The 17,818-nt window shown below is 41.0% G+C and overlaps 1 protein-coding gene across 2 annotated transcripts in view; it reads right to left on the reverse strand.

Moving 5' to 3' along the window:
* Positions 1-17,818, reverse strand: part of negr1 (neuronal growth regulator 1) — a 181,500-nt gene that overhangs the window by 57,273 nt on the left and 106,409 nt on the right. For both annotated transcript variants that reach the window (XM_004561477.5, XM_004561478.6), the window contains exon 4: positions 3,765-3,896. In XM_004561477.5, coding sequence (XP_004561534.1) covers positions 3,765-3,896 — 132 coding nt within the window. The remainder of the gene's footprint in view (positions 1-3,764; positions 3,897-17,818) is intronic.

The raw sequence follows: 17,818 nt of genomic DNA on the forward strand, positions 1-17,818 counted from the left end.
CTTGTGTAATTTGGCAAACCTCAGCTTTTCGTCCTGTTTCCCTTAAGAACGGCTTCTTAGAAACACTTCTTAGAGTCAGGTGTGTTTTTTATGCTCGGATGATTCATAGTTCAGTGTTGAGTGACTTAATAAAAAAGCAAAAAGAATATTTGAATTTCTGTGCTGTGTACTGTTTAAGTTAGAGAGTTAAACTGACACCTGCACAGTCTCCCAGGAGGGCCTTCACAAAATTAGCAGGCTTCTTTTGTGAGACATACAGCTGTAAAACAGCTGTATGAGCACGTGTCCATGCAGTGTAATATTTTTAATAAAGTTAATTTCTTGCTTCTTGCTGCATAATTATTCTCTCTTGTTTGAGTTTCCATGTCAGCTAATGTCTTTATCTTAATACAGATTTTAATACGCTCAGCCCCTCATCAATAGCCCACACTCCTGGGTGCCTGGTGAATACAGCCTGATGTGTGACAGCAGAGCATGAATGATACAGTAGATTGGGACACAATCCAAATGCTTCTCTTTTTACTTCACAGGAGGAGGAGTGTGCCAGTGAGGAGAGGAGGCAGTGAAGAGTGGCCACCAGCTGGCTAAAGCTCTGCCTGCTGTGGCCAAATCAGTCGCTCCAATGGACAACTTTAATTCATTCATTCTGCTTCCTTATCTTTAGAGATGAGCACATGTGTCACCAGTCACCATGCAGAGAGAAAAGGGAAGAGGCAACTTTGATGAAAAATACAAGCATGAAAAGCATACTGACAAAATGCTCTGAAAACAGTCGCTGACTATTTGAAGCTACAGGGCACAAAATATTGAAGAACTTTTCAGTCCCATTTGAGGAAGCCGACAAACAAAGTCCTGCCTCTTTAACGTCAGCTGCATTTTTTGCTTCTTCTCTGTTACCTATTCAGCACCTTGAATGCTAAACAGCCGTAATAAAACACAGGACCTTTCGTGTGTGAAATGCTTGTGAGGCTAGAAAAATCTGACAGTGTTTGCAGTAGCTCAAACAGCATGTAAATAATTATGAAATCCATTATTTATAACTGAAAGGGTGGCCCCAAAGATGTACAGCGCCTGCTCAAACACTTATCAGACACCTTCTAGTCTTACTGCACACAAATTATGAATGAAAATGTGTATACATGTCACACAAGAGCTCTATCAGATATTTCATGTGTACGGCGGATGCCCATCAAGCTGTCTCTCTAAATCAGTGGTGCAAAACCAATGGCCTGAGAGCCATAACGAGCCCAGCAAAATCTCTGAACTGGCCCACCTGATGGGTTTGAGAATGTGAAACTTGCAAAAAAATCATAAATACTTTAGGTTTTTTGGGGGGTAAGATGCACCGCCACTGAGGTGTGACGATGCCAGCATTACGAGTCCGAATGTGTGAAAAGTTAAAAGCATTTCTCTAATATTTTGTTGGTGTTTGGTCAAAAAATACTGGAAATGCACAAAGGTTTCTCTGTTCGCAGATGCACTTGTACTGTTGACAATGATCCCAAACACACTGCCATGGTACTGCACATGTAAAGTGGAAAAACAAATCCACAAGCTCATTTTTCTTAAGACAGCTCGTGCAGGGTATGCCTCCTTTCCTAAATTACATGAAAGTTTTTTGTGTATTTTATATTAAGAGAAAGGGGCGACTGTGGAGCCTCTTCTTAATTGGTCATTCGGCAATGACTTTATAGCATCTGGATCTTTAACGATACTTCACCTAAATTTAAGGACTGCGTGCCATTTTATAAAAGGTGATATTTTTCCCACTTCGCTAGCGCACAAAAAAAAAAACCCTTTTAAGACCCATTGGATTATTTCAAAAATGAATTATCATCGACCTCACTGAAGGCTGTGTTACTTCATTCCTGAAAAGAAACACTTTGGAGATAATGGCTTTCAACTGACATCGACTCTAAAAATCTCATTTCAAAGTAATCGCTCAACATCCTCCTGCTGCTTTTGATAACACTGTCCAACAAACTGTCTCCTTTACATTTTTCATTTTTATAGCATATTCCATAAAGGTGTTGCAGTTAGGCTGGCTGTGTTACAAAAACTAATTATTCATTACCCTGCAGGCTGATGTAATGTGCCAGAGTTTTTGGTCCATACGTTTAACTCTTTTGTAATAGAGACACTTTCTATTTGTGAAGCGGAGCAACTCAATATCTGCTGTACTGAAGGATTATGTAAAATATCAGATCAAAGGGAAATTTATAAATAGTTCTCAGAAACCAATTTATACAATAAGATCAAAGGAGTCACAGACAGATATCTGGATCATTGTCGTCTGCGATATCGATCAATAGCAACGAGCGAATCAATGGCGGAAGCAGCCTGAGATAAAATGGTAAATGGCCTGTATTTATATAGCGCTTTACTAGTCCCTAAGGACCCCAAAGCGCTTTACATATCCAGTCATCCACCCATTCACGCACACATTCACACACTGGTGATGGCAGCTACATTGTAGCCACAGCCGCCCTGGGGCGCACTGACAGAGGCGAGGCTGCCGGACACTGGCGCCACCGGGCCCTCTGACCACCACCAGTAGGCAACGGGTGAAGTGTCTTGCCCAAGGACACAACGACCGAGACTGTCCAAGCCGGGGCTCGAACCGGCAACCTTCCGATTACAAGGCGACCTCCCAACTCTTGAGCCACGACCGCCATAACTGTCCAGCAGGCCTGAGCACTTGACCAAATACAACACGCTCCCACCCCAACTATGGCTCAGGGGCTCAAACTGTGAAGACTATGTCTGACAGCAAAGAAAAGTCTTCCTAATCAATTCACTCAGTTCGAATGCTAAGCCCACATAACCCCGCCGTCTCAGCTTAAAATTCAGCGTCTGACTATGACATGCCTTATCAATCACAGAGAGCATCTCCTTTGTTCTGTACCATAAAGACACAGCCAGTTGTCAAAGCACTTTTCATCCTTGAACCCACGTCTCAGTAGAGCTATAAATAACTGGCCTCTGAAACTTCACTCAGACCCAGCTCATTAGAGCCAGGCATTACCCAGAAATAATGGCCACAATTCTTGGTTTTGTACCAAAGCGGGCATGAACACTGTCTTAATACATGGAGGTGGATACAGATGATCTGCAGAAACAGATTAAAAATCGTTTTGAAAATGAATATAAAAAAGTACGTGTCAATTTCTTAAAACCCGAATTAGAAAACTTGCACGATTAGCTTTCTGGATGCGACTCACTAACTGGGCCAAGACGAGCCTTTTTTCTTTCACTTCCCCCTCCCTCCCTCCCTCCCCACATCGCTGTCGATGAGTGCTTGATAAGCTTTTCCAAAAGTGAGATTTAGCAGAGGGCATCTATACAGAAACTTCAATGAATAACAGTGAAGCAAAGGAGAATGGCAATAATAGTCAAGCACCCGAATTCTGCTTCTACTTACAAGTGGTGGTTTCTATGTGACCACGACAGCTAAAGCCCAGTATCATTCATTAATGCCCTGGCTCCTCATTACTGTCTCCTCACACTTTTGAAAGACTCATTACCTGCATAATGGAATAGTGCTTAGAACAGTCAGACCTTTCCTTAGTGTGAATTAATCATCTACATGCACCGACAAAAAGGGAATTCTCGCATTAAATATTAAGAAACTTCTTTAGCTCTCGACTTTCTCAAACTTCTGGATAGTATACTTTCTTGAAGTGCATCGTCAGGGATCGTGGATCTGCAAGGCCGGTGCACAAAAAAACACGGGAACCCAAGGAAGAAGAAGGAGATGTACTTACAGTTGACTGTGACTTTTACTCTTTTGGTGTCGGGAGAGGCAATGTCATTTAAAGCGCTGCATTCGTAGTCTCCAGCCTGGTCCTTTGTGATCCCAGTGATGTTAAGATTTTCGCCACTGTCATACTTCTTGGCTGGAAATAGAAGAATAGAGGCAAACTACTTACCACCATGTCTACACAGAATACAAACACGTACGCGCATGCGTAAGGCATTTTGTGCTGCCTGTGGTTAGTGGGTGGAAAGGCCTCATTTGTAGCAAATTATTTGTAAGTTTAAGTCTGAGTAGAAGATGCAATACAATTAGATATTGCATTGAACTCCTGATTACCTTCCTTGCATCCTAAAATAGCAGCGGACCAGCAGAGCATTGATCTATTTATATTGATACAGCGGTAGGTAATAATGGTGTATTCCCAGTCATCCGCTCATCGTTTGCTCAACCCCACGCAATGCAGTTAGAGCTGTCCCTGAAGACAGACAGATTTGATGGCTCAATGCACATGTCAGTGCTTTACTGGCATAACAACAGTGGCATGGCCCACTTTAAACATGCAAATCCACACAAAGATGTCCACTCAACACTCAAATTAAAATAGGCTAACAGAGATAGACTCACTCGGCTAATTTCTGATGCTAGAAACTGCATTAATAATAACGCGGAGAAAAGTAGAGCGACACAGAATAATATGGTTTCCAGAACAATTCGGATACAGCCATCAGGAATAAATACATTAGTGGCATAAATGTGGGAATTCTTAATCATTTTATATCTGAAGGATGTAAGCTGAAAGACAGAAAGGCAAAGCAGCAAATGCTGGAAAGTGTTCAAGGCTATGACACACTTTTAGCCAAAGCGAATGAATGTAAATGAAGTTTATCTCAGCCAGCATTATGGGTAAGCCACTCATTGTTTTATTTAATGCTGTCGTTAGAATGAATAGTTGAGTCACTGATGGAAACAAAATTAATGAACAACTATTTTAATAACCAATTAATCATTGCCGCCATTTATTTAGCACTCATCTGGAACCTGTTTCTCAGTATGTGTGCTTATGTTTGTGCTTCTTTATGTATGAATACATCGTTTATATATAACCACAATTTCACTGGAAGATGAAATATGAAAATGACGACTCGACTAATCGACACTGAAAATAGCATAATCTGAAGCTCTATTTAACATGTTAAACCGGCCACTTAAAACAACGTAATGGAAAAATCTGTCCAATTATTGATAATCACGGCCAATAAGCTCCAACTGACAGCAAAGACACGTTCTGTTTCGATTAAAATCACACCTATAAGACTGTTTAGATCATTTAGCTTGTGAGTGTGCGTGTAACAAATGGTTAAAATATCTCAGCAGGCTGCTCTGTGTACATATAAGAGAAACTGTGGTAGATTTTTCCCCAGACAACAATTAATTTCCAACCCAGTGGTGCTCAGTGTGAAATCTATTTATACAGAACCTTTCAGCCTGGTAATGGTGGTTTGGGATGGAAGATGTGTGGCCAGACTCAGAAGGCATGGGATTCAAACAGAGCACACAGTCAAGTTAAACTGAGCACAGTGTACCATACAGAAAACCACAGAGATTTAACCCCGATTTAGCCAGATCTTATAAGAGAGGAGTCGGAATAAAGACAACTTGTGTTCCAGAACAGCTGCCATTCGGTGCTGCCTGCAAGTGAGCTGGATTTTATATGTAATGCCACATTCTCCAACCCTGGTGGGCATTTTTTTCTTTTTATCTGCAAACCACTGTGTCAAAAAACTTGAAACCGAAGGAACTGTCGATAATAAGTTTTCTTGTCTCTCCTCACACTGTCGTGGTGGCAACAATGAAGTCCAAGAGTCTTGGCAAAGATATTGTGGCAACACAAACAACTGCAAAATAAATAAATAAATAAATAAAAGGGCCAACGTTTGAGAAAACAATCCATAAATAAGCACTGAATGTCTGAAAAACCACACCAGTTAGTGTGCCAAGAGAGCACATGGATGGAGACATCACACAAAGGGCTCTAATTTTGTGGAGCTGGATGGTAAGTGGCTGGGACACAAGTGAAGAGGAATCTTCAGTGGGTGCACCGCCTTTGTTTCGTTTTTGACTTAATCCCACTAATGTGCGAGAGGGTGTGCAGCAGAGTGTGTCAATATAGTAATCAAATGGTGGAGAGCACGTCTGATGTAATAAAAATGTGATTTTGTTTAGACAAGGTTACAGTACCAGGATGCAATGCACAGTATTTCCATGTGCTATTAAATTACTCGTGCAAAGATTGCAAACCGGTTTCTATTTTAAATAACACACTGCCGTTTTCTAATTTCACTCGGGCATACCTCTCATAGCAAAAGATAAATAGCAATCCATTAGATTGAGAGACATGGTATGCTACAAAGTCCCAATGTCAACAATATTACAAGGGAAGAGGCATTAGCTGCTGAATATAAGCAGTGGGTGGCTTTCAGTAGTAAGCTAATCATCTAAGATAGCTTACATATCTGTGTGGCACCTTGGCCTGATGATACATGTACAGCTTGTATTTGAACAAAGAGATTAATACACAAATTGAAGTCATTTTTAACTACATAGTATTGTTAATGTTTCCATCTATTAAGTGGACTTACTGAACGGAAGCAAAGCCAGAACGTGACAATTGCTTTACTGGTCATATCGTGTATTTTTCTTAGTATATTTTTTGATCGTTCTCAGCATTTGCATTTGGCAATTTGTTCAAAAGAATGAGAACGTGCTTTTATGATGTGCACAAGTGACTAGATGATTTAACGAGCAGTTTTGATCATTTGAAATGCATCAAAGCCACCGAGAAAAGCTGTAATAGCGCAGTCATTTTAATTTAAATTTGAAAGAGTTTCAGAAGGCAGAGACAGACTGCACAGTGGATAAGTTTTGTCAGCTCTGAAAACCCTTCCAACTGTCATTGTAATATAGAGTTAAAAATGATGCAATCTGCCAATTAATTTGGGGCAGCTGAATCATAATAATTTCCCCATATACCCTAATTATCATTGCTATCTGCTATCTGAGTTTTCAGACTGCTTTATAGTATCTAATTGATCATAAAGAAGGCAGAATGTTTGCTTTTTTCATATAAAATTGCTTGCATGTGTGTTAGTATTACCCACATGACACCGCTAAAACCAGGTATAGTCATTAAAATGAATGTCTACTTGTTGCAAACACAGCTCTCGTGGATCATTGCGGCCCATTAGCGGTTGCATTTTGGCTTGATGATTAGAGTTATCTGATGCTTGTTTTTTATTGTGAAGACTCTGAGAGCTGCGCTTTAGAAATGACCAATATAAATAAACTTAATTAACAACATATATACTATAAAGAAATGCAAGCTTCCATACTACAGAGACACACACACACCCTCCGGCTCTATGCTTGACCTCAACACTGCCCTTATTCCACAGCTTCGTTCATTGCATTTCACTACACTTGGTATTAAAGACACACAGGGCTTAGAAATCCACGGTATGCACTAGTGTCTTTAATAAGGCAATGAAATCAAAAGCAGTGACCCACAAGGCCAAGTACTGCTGCTACATATTACGAAATGCTGTAGTTTCCACAGGAAAGAGCTTTTTTCCACAATCACTCACTTCCCTGCCTCTACAGGAGGTCGATTACATTAGAAGAAAAAAGAAAAAATGTTAAGCATGAAGCTTACATATTTTTCAATTCATTTGCATTCAATTATGTTTTATTTATATAGCAATAAATCACAACAGTGACCCCCAAGGTGCTTCATATTGTAAGGTAAAGATCCTACAATAATACAGAGAAAGCCCCAACAGATCGGATCAGCCAATATCAGGAAGCACTTGGCAACAGTGGTAGTGAAAAACTCCCTTTTAACAGAAGGAACCTCTAGCACAGAGGTGGGCAACTGCAGGCCTCGAGGGTCGGAGTCATGCAGGTTTTAGATGTGTCCTTGATCCAACACAGCTGATTCAAAGGCTAAATTACCTCCTCAACATGTCTTGAAGTTCTCCAGTGGCCTGCAGGACACCGGCCCTCGAGCCTTGGAGTTGGACACATGTGAACTAATCATTTGATTCAGGTGTGTTGACCGAGGGTCATAGCTAAAATCTGCAGGACACCGGGCACGTGAGGGCTGGAGTTGTCTACCCCTGCTCTAGCAGAACCAGGGTCAGGGACATGAAACCATCTGCCGTGACCAGCTGCGTGTAAAGGGAAGGAGACAGGACGAAAGACAATCATAAATCTACATATGAATCTGCAGTATAAAAATGCCGCAGATTGGTTTTTAAGGGTGTGGAATAACACCTCAGCCTTTTAAGATCCTCTTTGTAAAAGTGTTGTACCATGTTTTCATAATCGGTCAACCACATTCTCTATAAATATATATTCTTTTTAAATAAACCTTTTTGATCATTGAAGTAAATATTTTAAAAAAGCATTTACAACACTTCAAAATTAAAATTGAAAACATAGGAAAGTGCTTTCTTGAGTCAGAACTGTACCTGCAGTGCTGTATAGCTTGTTAGAGCGCAGTCTTTCTGCACCTCCAGATGATGCTATCGTTTGACCCACAGGTTCCCATCCACACAACGTTTATTTTCCTTTGCAGAACGGCACTGAAAGAATCTTTTGTCCCATCCAGCTACTGCAGGTTTCGCTGTGATGCTTTTTTCTGCTATGGACTGTTGTAAGAGTACAGCCTTTTTCCTTTTTTGCAGTGACGTACGCTGTCAACAATTTACAGTATAAAACAATATAAAAGTGGAAATGTGAGTCTTTTACAGTCTCTTGCAATCAGTCTCTTATACAGAAATGTGTAACTTTGTTGAAACTGATATAAGCCACACAGAAAAAAGTGCAGCTTTTTGCTCTTCAACAACTTTTTCAATTACTGTCTACAAAACCTTACCTGCAGTCAACATCAGAAAATACTTGAAGAAACTGTTGTATTGACAACGTGACTAATCGTGACTGTAAACAATGATGTAAAGATAGTTTGCTTTGTTCACTGACAAAAGTATTTACATTTGAGAGATAAATTAAGGCAGGTTTGCTTGAATTGTTTGGAGAATTCTTGTAAACGCTGAGGATGATTTGTCTAGTATTAAATGAGGCTGTTGTAATCTGTCTGATGTCAGATTTTCCAATGCTACTAACAAGTGTAGCTTTCCTGGTAAGCAAATTGATGCAGAATGGGTCATCTATGCTCGGTTAGTCACATGATATTAAAAAAAAAAGCGTCTGACTTTCCGATGCCTCCAGTTAACCGCTTTGAAAAATGACGACCTCGCATTTATTTCAGTATTGACACAGCATAAATACAACCCACAGCGAGTTCAATATCACTGAACTGTGAGTACACAGAGCAGATAAAAGAGGCAGTGAAGACTTGGGATATGAGAGCAAATTGGAATCATTCACAACAGGAATGAGACATGATGTCAGTCTATATTTAATCATAGAATCCAGGTGAAACTGCTGTGGCTTAATTATGGTAAATGGAAGGCAGCGTGACTGGTCACCGTTAGTGCATCACAGATGTAGTCAATTAATGTGATGATGGTTCAGTCCCACTAAGCTCTATAGCCCCACAAGCCCAATACCACCATCATCTTTAAGACTACATAGACTTAAAGGCCGGCACTGATTTACTGGAGCTTCATTTAATCAGTTCTGGAATAGCACCTTTTGTGCAGGTAAAATGTAAAAGAGTTGCAGACTAATGCACAAAGCAACACTCACATATGAATGGTGAAAAGAATAAAAATGCTACCAATTCAATTAAAAATACACAAAACAGATAAAAGCAAATAAAATTGATCTCAGCAGGCAGGGACATGACTGAAAAAGGAAAAACAGCAGGAAAGTGTACAGGGAGCAGAGAAGGTCTGGAGCCCCTGTTAGTGGGCTGTCCACAGTTTTAGAGAATGAGTAATTATACTTAAAAGCATTAAAGCTGGTAGGCAGCAAGCTGGTGTCCATCCTAAATGATGGCAGTAACTGGTCTCTGGCATTTATCAACCTGCTGGTTGTTTTGATTCAGGTACCCCTTCTATCAGGATTCGGAACCAACGGGAAAACAAAAAACTTAAACAGTCACAACTGAGCAGAACTCACACAAGGTTCAACACGGGCGATCGTGGCTCAAGAGTTGGGTGTTTGTCTTGTAATCGGAAGATTGCCGGTTCGAGCCCCGGCTCGGACAGTCTCGGTCGTTGTGTCCTTGCGCAAGACACTTCACCTACCGCCTGCTGGTGATGGCCAGAGGGGCCGACGGCGCGATATGGCAGCCTCACCTCTGTCAGTCTGCCCCAGGGCAGCTGTGGCTGCCACTGTAGCTGCCTCCACCAGTGTGTGAATGTGAGAGTGAATGAATAGTGGTATTGTAAAGCGCTTTGAGGGGTTCCAAAAAGCGCTATATAAATGCAATCCATTATTATTATTATTATTATTATTAACAACACAGACCAAAAAAATATTGCATGCACACAAAACTAACTGTGTTTTAAATGGGCAGCACATTGAAGTGCATTGTGATCCACCCACATAATGCCATTCTGGCTTGCCGTGCGGTTACCATTAACAATGATTGCACCAGTAACCTGCACCAGTGTGGTTGGGAATTGCTCTGCTTGAGTGGTACCATGACAGTTAAATGCTGGGTTATTCTGGAACAGCCTACGTAATTTGGGTTTCCAGATCAAATGCTACCAGACCACACTGATTTCACCAGATGTCATCTGTCTTACTTGCACCTTGCTGGTTTGGAACATCTGACCACAGAGATGAGGCTGACTGTGAAACACTTGAGACCCTGCAGTGAGATGGCATTGATACACTGATAAAATAAAAATTCATAATTATTTGAAACCACCAGCATTGCTGGTGCCAAATAGCGAGGGCATAGACGTGCAATAAAAAAAATTGTGGGCGTGACCTCCGCTGAACACAGACAAGCACCTTTGTGGGCTTTTGGAAAGGAAAAAATCTTCACGCGCTTCAGCCTAGAGAAGCAATCAAATGCTATCCATTTCACATGAGCAGATCACAATAATGAGAAACAGGTGTGAGTAATAATGTCTCCCACGCTCAACAGTACCCTTTAGTGATATACACAGGTGGCATGTAGGCTTCCAATTAAACTGACGGAGCTAAATATTCCAGTTTGCGAGTGTTCATAATTCTGTAGAAAATATGCAGCCTTGTGCTGATTCAATGTGAACATAATGACATCTCTGAAGTTATCAAATGCTAGCAAACCCGGTCAGGCAAACCAAATGGAAAAGGATGGTCATTGCTACTGTTACATGAGTTTTCCCATGCCTAACATAGCAAACACTATCAGCCTTTTGTTGTGCTTATATATCCCACATCCCTGTCTTTGCTATTCATCCAACAGTGTTTTTGGTGTACTTTGTTTTTTTATTGTTGGATTTTCTGAGCTGCACAAAGACATGTTCCTACTACTGGATGTGAGCGGTCGCTTGAACAAGAATAAACTATTTAAAAACAAGATCAGTGTTAACCAAGAAATCAAAAGCTAAATTTTTATGAAAGCTAAATTCCTGAATCAGTTTCAAAGAGAAACACATCCAGCGCTCACAGTAATAGTTATCCAGTGATCAGTTTAATTCAGTTCAATTCTAGGTCTACACTATCACGCAGCAGAAGTTGAGCAGTAGAGGTGTTCGTCATTTGAAGTAGAGCATCATTATTTGCAGCAAACCTTTTTGGTACCATCGATGTTAGGATTTCACTCATTTGGTGTGACCAGGAAGGACAAAATTAGAAATGAGAATAAAATATGAGAGCATGAGGGTGGGAATGGATGTTTGTGTCTATATGTCAGGTTGGGTATCAGATGGCACCTCTCTGGGGACATCTCAGGCCCTCCAAGGAGGCCTATCTCCCCCCACCACTTCCCCTGCCAGTGGCAGATGCCCTCAGACATCGGTGCGTTGGTGGTTCTTTGTGTCCGGGGATGGGCGTCCAGGTACACACCGGCTCCTGGTGGCTGCTTGTCGGGGCCTGGAGCCTGGGGCTCGCTTGGGCCACTTCGGGGGCGGGGTGCCCTCGGCCTCTCGGCCTGGGGCTCGGTCACTCTGGCACAGCTGGCTGCCGGCGGAGCTCACGGGCGCGTCACTGCAACCCCCCCTGGCTTCTGCTCCGCGGCTGCTGAGTGACCCCTCATCTGGGACTCTCCTCAGCTCTTTCTGGGACAGTGGCGCAGCTGCCCCTCTGTTGGTCTTCCTTGGTCTCTTGTGTTCTGGGGGCCTCTGGATGTCTGGAGCCTGGATCTCCTCCATACCTGCTTCATGCCCTGGAGGACGGGGCTGTGGCCCCCCCACACCCTCTAGCAGATCATTACATGAAGGAACCTTTTAAAAAAACAAGCGCGTCCATGCTCACAGGTGTACACACGGGTGATCACACCCACAAACTACACCCTTTTTGGCTCCTACCTCAAAGCACACTGTGTTCTGTTGATCTTATGTGCTGCACAATAATGTTTAATATTTAGTATTTACTGTCATATTCCCATATATCATTGTGATGTTGTTTATTATATTGCTCTATTTTTTCTGCTTGTTTTCTCTTTTTTCTTTCTCAACAGGTGATCCAGGTGATTGATTTATGTATGTTTTGTCTGCTTATTTAGTTGGTTTTTGTTTTTTGCCCTTTATCACCGTTCCTCTTCCCCGCTGTTTTTCTTTCCCTCTTTCTTTCTCCCCTTTCTTTTCCTCAGCCAAGTCTGTCCCGTATTTAGCAGGTTAAAATAAAATAAACAATAAAAGGTAGAAAAAAAAAGAAAAAAAAAGAAACGAGAATAAAAGAAGGACAACTTGGAAGATGGCAACTGGTGAAGCTGTCGTCTTATAGCTCTGCCCCGACTCGCCGATAAGAAAGACTCATGTATGGAAGTACTTTGAGGAATACTTTAAGGTGAATGACTGATTTGCAAAAGGTAATATGCAAGCATTGCTAGATCACAGGACGAAATACTTCCATTTCAGTGAAGCTTTTCTATTTATGTATTTTTATGGATTTCTTAAATGTTCTTTCAAAAACCTACGTAGCAATGATCCAACCACATCACACCAAACTCAGTCTGAGTTGCCAGCAGGTACAGTATGAAGACTTGTATACTTCTACTACGATTTACAAAAGAACATTAACAATATTTACAGAACGTTAAGAATGAGGCTCTCCCTGTTCCTGCTGCCAAATGAATTTTCACACCAAAGCCACATTATCTTGTGAATCTGTAATAAAAGTGATCATTTGCGTGAAATGACTGGAATAGTTTGTAGTACGAGAAGCAAAAGAGCAGATAAACAAAATAAAATCACATGAAAATAAACAACACGTTGTCTAAGATTAAGACCACTGGAGCACAAAGTTGCAGCGGGCATTTACAGGAAGATTTGCTGCTTTCCCCCCAACATCATTCACATGTTAACTTCAGAATCAGCAGATGTGGACTTACAGTTGAACAAAATATTAATGCAGATCCTTCAGAAACAAATGGACAAATTTCAGATTTAAAAATCAGATTATGCTGCAGTGTATTAGTAAATGAACTCCAATATATTATTTCCATGCAGGATCCACTTGCACCAGGCTGCAAATTGTGTTTCTATTGATTTAACCAAGACGGGGCCTTTTCAAAGGTCAGAGAGGCCATTAGGCAGGTATCCCATCCTTGATATACATTTTGGAGATCATTTTATGTCCACTGCTCAACTAATAGACAACACAGAAATAAAACAATATATCCAAGCTCTAGCGTTGGTGTAAGTAATGTAAAACTGTCAAGGGACGCAACATAAGTTGCATGTGAGCGCATGGTGAGAGATATTCGAGAAACTGACAGAGGCCTCTCTCACCTGAGGGAGATGTCACTCCAAGCAAATTAAAGAAATCACAGCAAGGTTAATTCCGTATTCAGTGCCAATCCTGGCTGAGTGCCGATGCGGTAAGCAATTTCCCACATTGTGTAGGGGAGCTGAGGGTACACTTCCTTCAGGGCTGCAATACACAGATAGGGCAGGCATCGCTGAAGAATCCATTATAGCATAGAGCAGCATTTTCTACATCAATTTATCCTTTAAACTCGTGAAAATGGAGAACAACCCACGCCGCTACATTGTGCACTGGTGCCTTCTGGCCCCGACTCAAGGTGTGGGCCAGAAGTAGGGGTAGAATCACACCGTGTGCAGGGCTTGTCTGAAAAACAGGCTGTTAGTCTACCTTGATACGTAACCCCTACCCTGCTCCCTGGCTGCCAATCTGAGGCCGTTAAAATCCAGAGTGGAACTGGGCCAAAGGAGCCTTAAGTCATGTCTGATTGGATGTGCTGCCACCTCCGTGACCCGTAGAATTACCTCACCGCTACTTTCTGTGCTGACATATTTAGCCAAATGCGCTGAAGGCAGTGAAACACAATTTCAGGTGCTGGACTGGTTATTGGTTATTGGAGTGTGTGATTACACAATAGCTAGACAATGCTGAGAGTAACATACATCATTCAGAAAATGAGCGACGAGACAAACAGAGTGGTCTCGGGAGAAAAACAAAATAATTAGTTTTACAGAGAAAAATCTTTTATTTATTTAGTGAATTAGCAGATTTGTATTCTGCTTGTGGCCAGGACGAGGGTGTTCACACACAGATATACATGTGCGTGCTCATGTGCATTACTTGCACACTGTGTGTGTAAGTTTTCCTCCTATGCTAAGTTCTTTGTGATGAATAACTGAGTCTCGAGTCCCCCTTGTTGAACTGTTGTCTGCTTAGCAGAGCTTTCACGGCAGAAGAAAGAGCACAGTGGAAGAAAAGTGCTAAACTGCTAGTGTTTCCTACACAGATTATATTTGGAGAGGCCACCCAGGTATAAAAACGATTGCCCGGGAAGTAAAGTCTGCGTATGGGAAACGATGATTAGGCTCCAACAATTTGCAGAAGTTAATAAAATGTACCACAGAACAGCACAATTAAGAGATTTATTTGTTTACTTAATACGGCCTGGTAAGCTGTGTGTGTTGTACCAGATGAATCCTTTTATCACAGAGGGTTTAGGTTAAAAATAATAAACACTTTTTACTTTACAATTAAACCGGAACAAGCTGTAGTGTCCTGTTGTGTGGAGTCCACACCACAGCTAAACTGCTTATTGTTTAATTAGCTGTCTCTGTCACTGCAGAGCGTGGGACCGAATCAATCTGTCGAGCTTGGCACACACGGACACTTAACAATGAAATGAGTGTGTTAATATAAGGATAGAAAAAAGGATCATATTTTACATATTTATTAAGAATGGAAGGCTTTTATGAGATGTGACTAAAATGCAAATTCAAAAGTAACAAATGCAGATGTCTGTTCAGAAATAGACACAAGGTAATCACAGTGACATAGTAATCCAATTTGAAAGAATCACTGATTACAAATGATCTCACCAATGACATCTGCGTTTGGAAAAAGAAAGGGTCAATTAGGGCGTGCAGTATACTACAGTGTACATACAGTACAAGGCTCATTTTCAAAAAGGCTCATTTTCAGAGTTTAAAGCAAAAAAAAAAACAACTCTGGGAGCCTTCTAGGGGCCAAGAATGTGAAAAATTCTTCTGAGCTTCAATTAGTCAGTTAACTGACTGAAAAAAGGATAAATATATAACTGATTAATCATCTAGATTCCTCTAAGATAGAAAGCCAACATTCTCTGGTTCCAACCTCAATTCAATTTTATTTATCGTCCTCCATAATATACTGGCTGTTTTTTTTCTTTGCATCTGTAAACTCGACATGTTTTTGCTAATCTATTAAGAAGAAAATAATACACTAATCAGTAAAGACAATGGTCGGTCTAAGTATATTAAAAGGCACTGCTTATATGTGGCTTTCAACTACATGTACCATTAAATAAAGTAGTAGTGTGTAACAGTAGCATAGCACCGTGGCAAACAATCTAGTAGTCATCGTGTTAGGGCCACTACAATAAACCACGAGCCCATTGAGCACCTCTTTAGTTAGCAACACTCAGTTCAACAGCTGAATGGGGAAGTGTTAGACACGGCTCCTGCTGCTGATACGTGAAATTTGAAATGCAGTGCCTAGCTCTTTTTATCTTTCACCTCCCATCGTGTTTAAAGCATGCCCAAATGTCAGCCCTTGAACTGCAGATCAGTTCAATGCAAACTATGACAAAAGAAACCCGGTTCTGAATGAGAGATCCCAGGTGAGCAGACCGACAAACACCTGCTAAGCCTTCCTTAAAGAGCTGCCAAATTTCAGCGTGACATGACAGGCACAACTCGAGGTTCACAGCAGTGATATAAAGTCAAGTTTGAACAATTCATCACACTATTACATGCTAGAAAAACACTACAGCTCATGCTATTACCAAAAAGTCCCGTTAGATCTACTTTTAACAGGCTGCAGTACTCACAACATAGTAAGCTGTGTCTGCAGAGCGGACCTGGGCAGAGGAAAGCCCATTGGCTGTCTCTGAGTGGCCTGTACGAGGTCAATGGAAAATTAGGAAATACAATACTACAAAATACAATTGAAAATGAACCCAGAATGGACATTGGTATTGGTATTTTCCCACCAGACCTTGCTGTCAAAATCAATAATAAGAATGTAACACATTGTTGATGTTGTTACTAAAACAGTAAACAGTGGCAAGGGGACAGGAGTCAGTTTGTTGCTCTTTTGAAGGAGCATGAGACCGAACATGGTGACATAGGCTACAACGTAGCTGACAGGTGGTTTGGCTAAAGGGCTAAAATGTGCTGGGGACCTGAGAGCAGAAACTCAAGAGTTTTGTGGGAAGAAAAATGAGGAATTTGTAAAACTTGAGTTTGCCGTTCCTCACATTTACACCCCAGACAATGAACCTGATTATTTTACACTTACTTAAGCTTAAAACAGACTACTCCTTGTTCTCTTAAACTCTTAAACTACAAGAAAAACAGCAAAGACCGCTCTGTATGGAGTTAAAAATCTAACATTTTGCAAAAACATGCACATTTTGTTCACAGTTGTTTTTGCCTATATTGATTAATAATGATAAAATATTGGTACTATTACTATTCCTTCAATTGTAACATCTACTCAGTTGCAGCACAGAGATACAATTAATATTGAGCAAAATTAAATTCTGCTATTGGTGAGCCTCCACAACAGTCCGAATTTCTCATGTGGCCCTATGGGAAAATCGGAGGACGGAGGATGCTGCTACCTGTTTCTTTACAGTGTGTCATGGAGAGATCATGCACTTACACTAAATGAAAAGGCAGAGCACATATAGCATTTGTACATGTACAGTAGTAGCAGGGGAAGAGAGAAAAACGCTCCCAACTGAGTCCTATCATGAGAAACAATCAAATATGCGTTCTAGTATTCTAGTCAGCCTTTTCAAAGGTCACACTTCTATCCCATGGATTCAAATCTCAATGGAAAAGGCTTATCAAAGCAATTTTCCCAGCCATCCAGCCATCCGCACAACCAAACCAGATTGAAACAGACTACATTAAAGGCTTTTTTTACCTCACTTTCTGTGACCTATGAAAGAATGGTGAGGAAACAGCACCAGATTCCATATATAGGTAATACCCTGACAAGCAGCCATGCTGCCCCAATCTATCATGAGATTAGCAATGAAGTGGGTAAGTGAAGAGCTAAATTAGCAAAGACAGAGTTGCTTTCGGAAATACTGCAATGACATTTCCTGCCAAAAATCTTTCACTTGGTTTAAACACACAAGTTGATTCAAAGCAGTGTTTTAATGACACTTAAAGGGTGCAAAGCCGAAAGCTGATCAAACTGATACACACTAAAATAAGCATCTTGCCACTATGTTTCTGTTTTTACTGAACTGCAGCCCTGAATTAGTTGGGGAGAAATCCTTGCTCAAGGGCACATCAACAGTGCTTGATAAGAACAAGGGAAGCATGAAACATGTAGCTTTCACCAAAGGATAGAGGGCATGTGTTTTTAGTTTTAAGCACCCTTATCATGCAGCAGTTCTCACAACCT

The sequence above is a fragment of the Maylandia zebra genome, linkage group LG15, assembly GCF_041146795.1.
Source record: "Maylandia zebra isolate NMK-2024a linkage group LG15, Mzebra_GT3a, whole genome shotgun sequence".
NCBI lineage: Eukaryota > Metazoa > Chordata > Actinopteri > Cichliformes > Cichlidae > Maylandia > Maylandia zebra.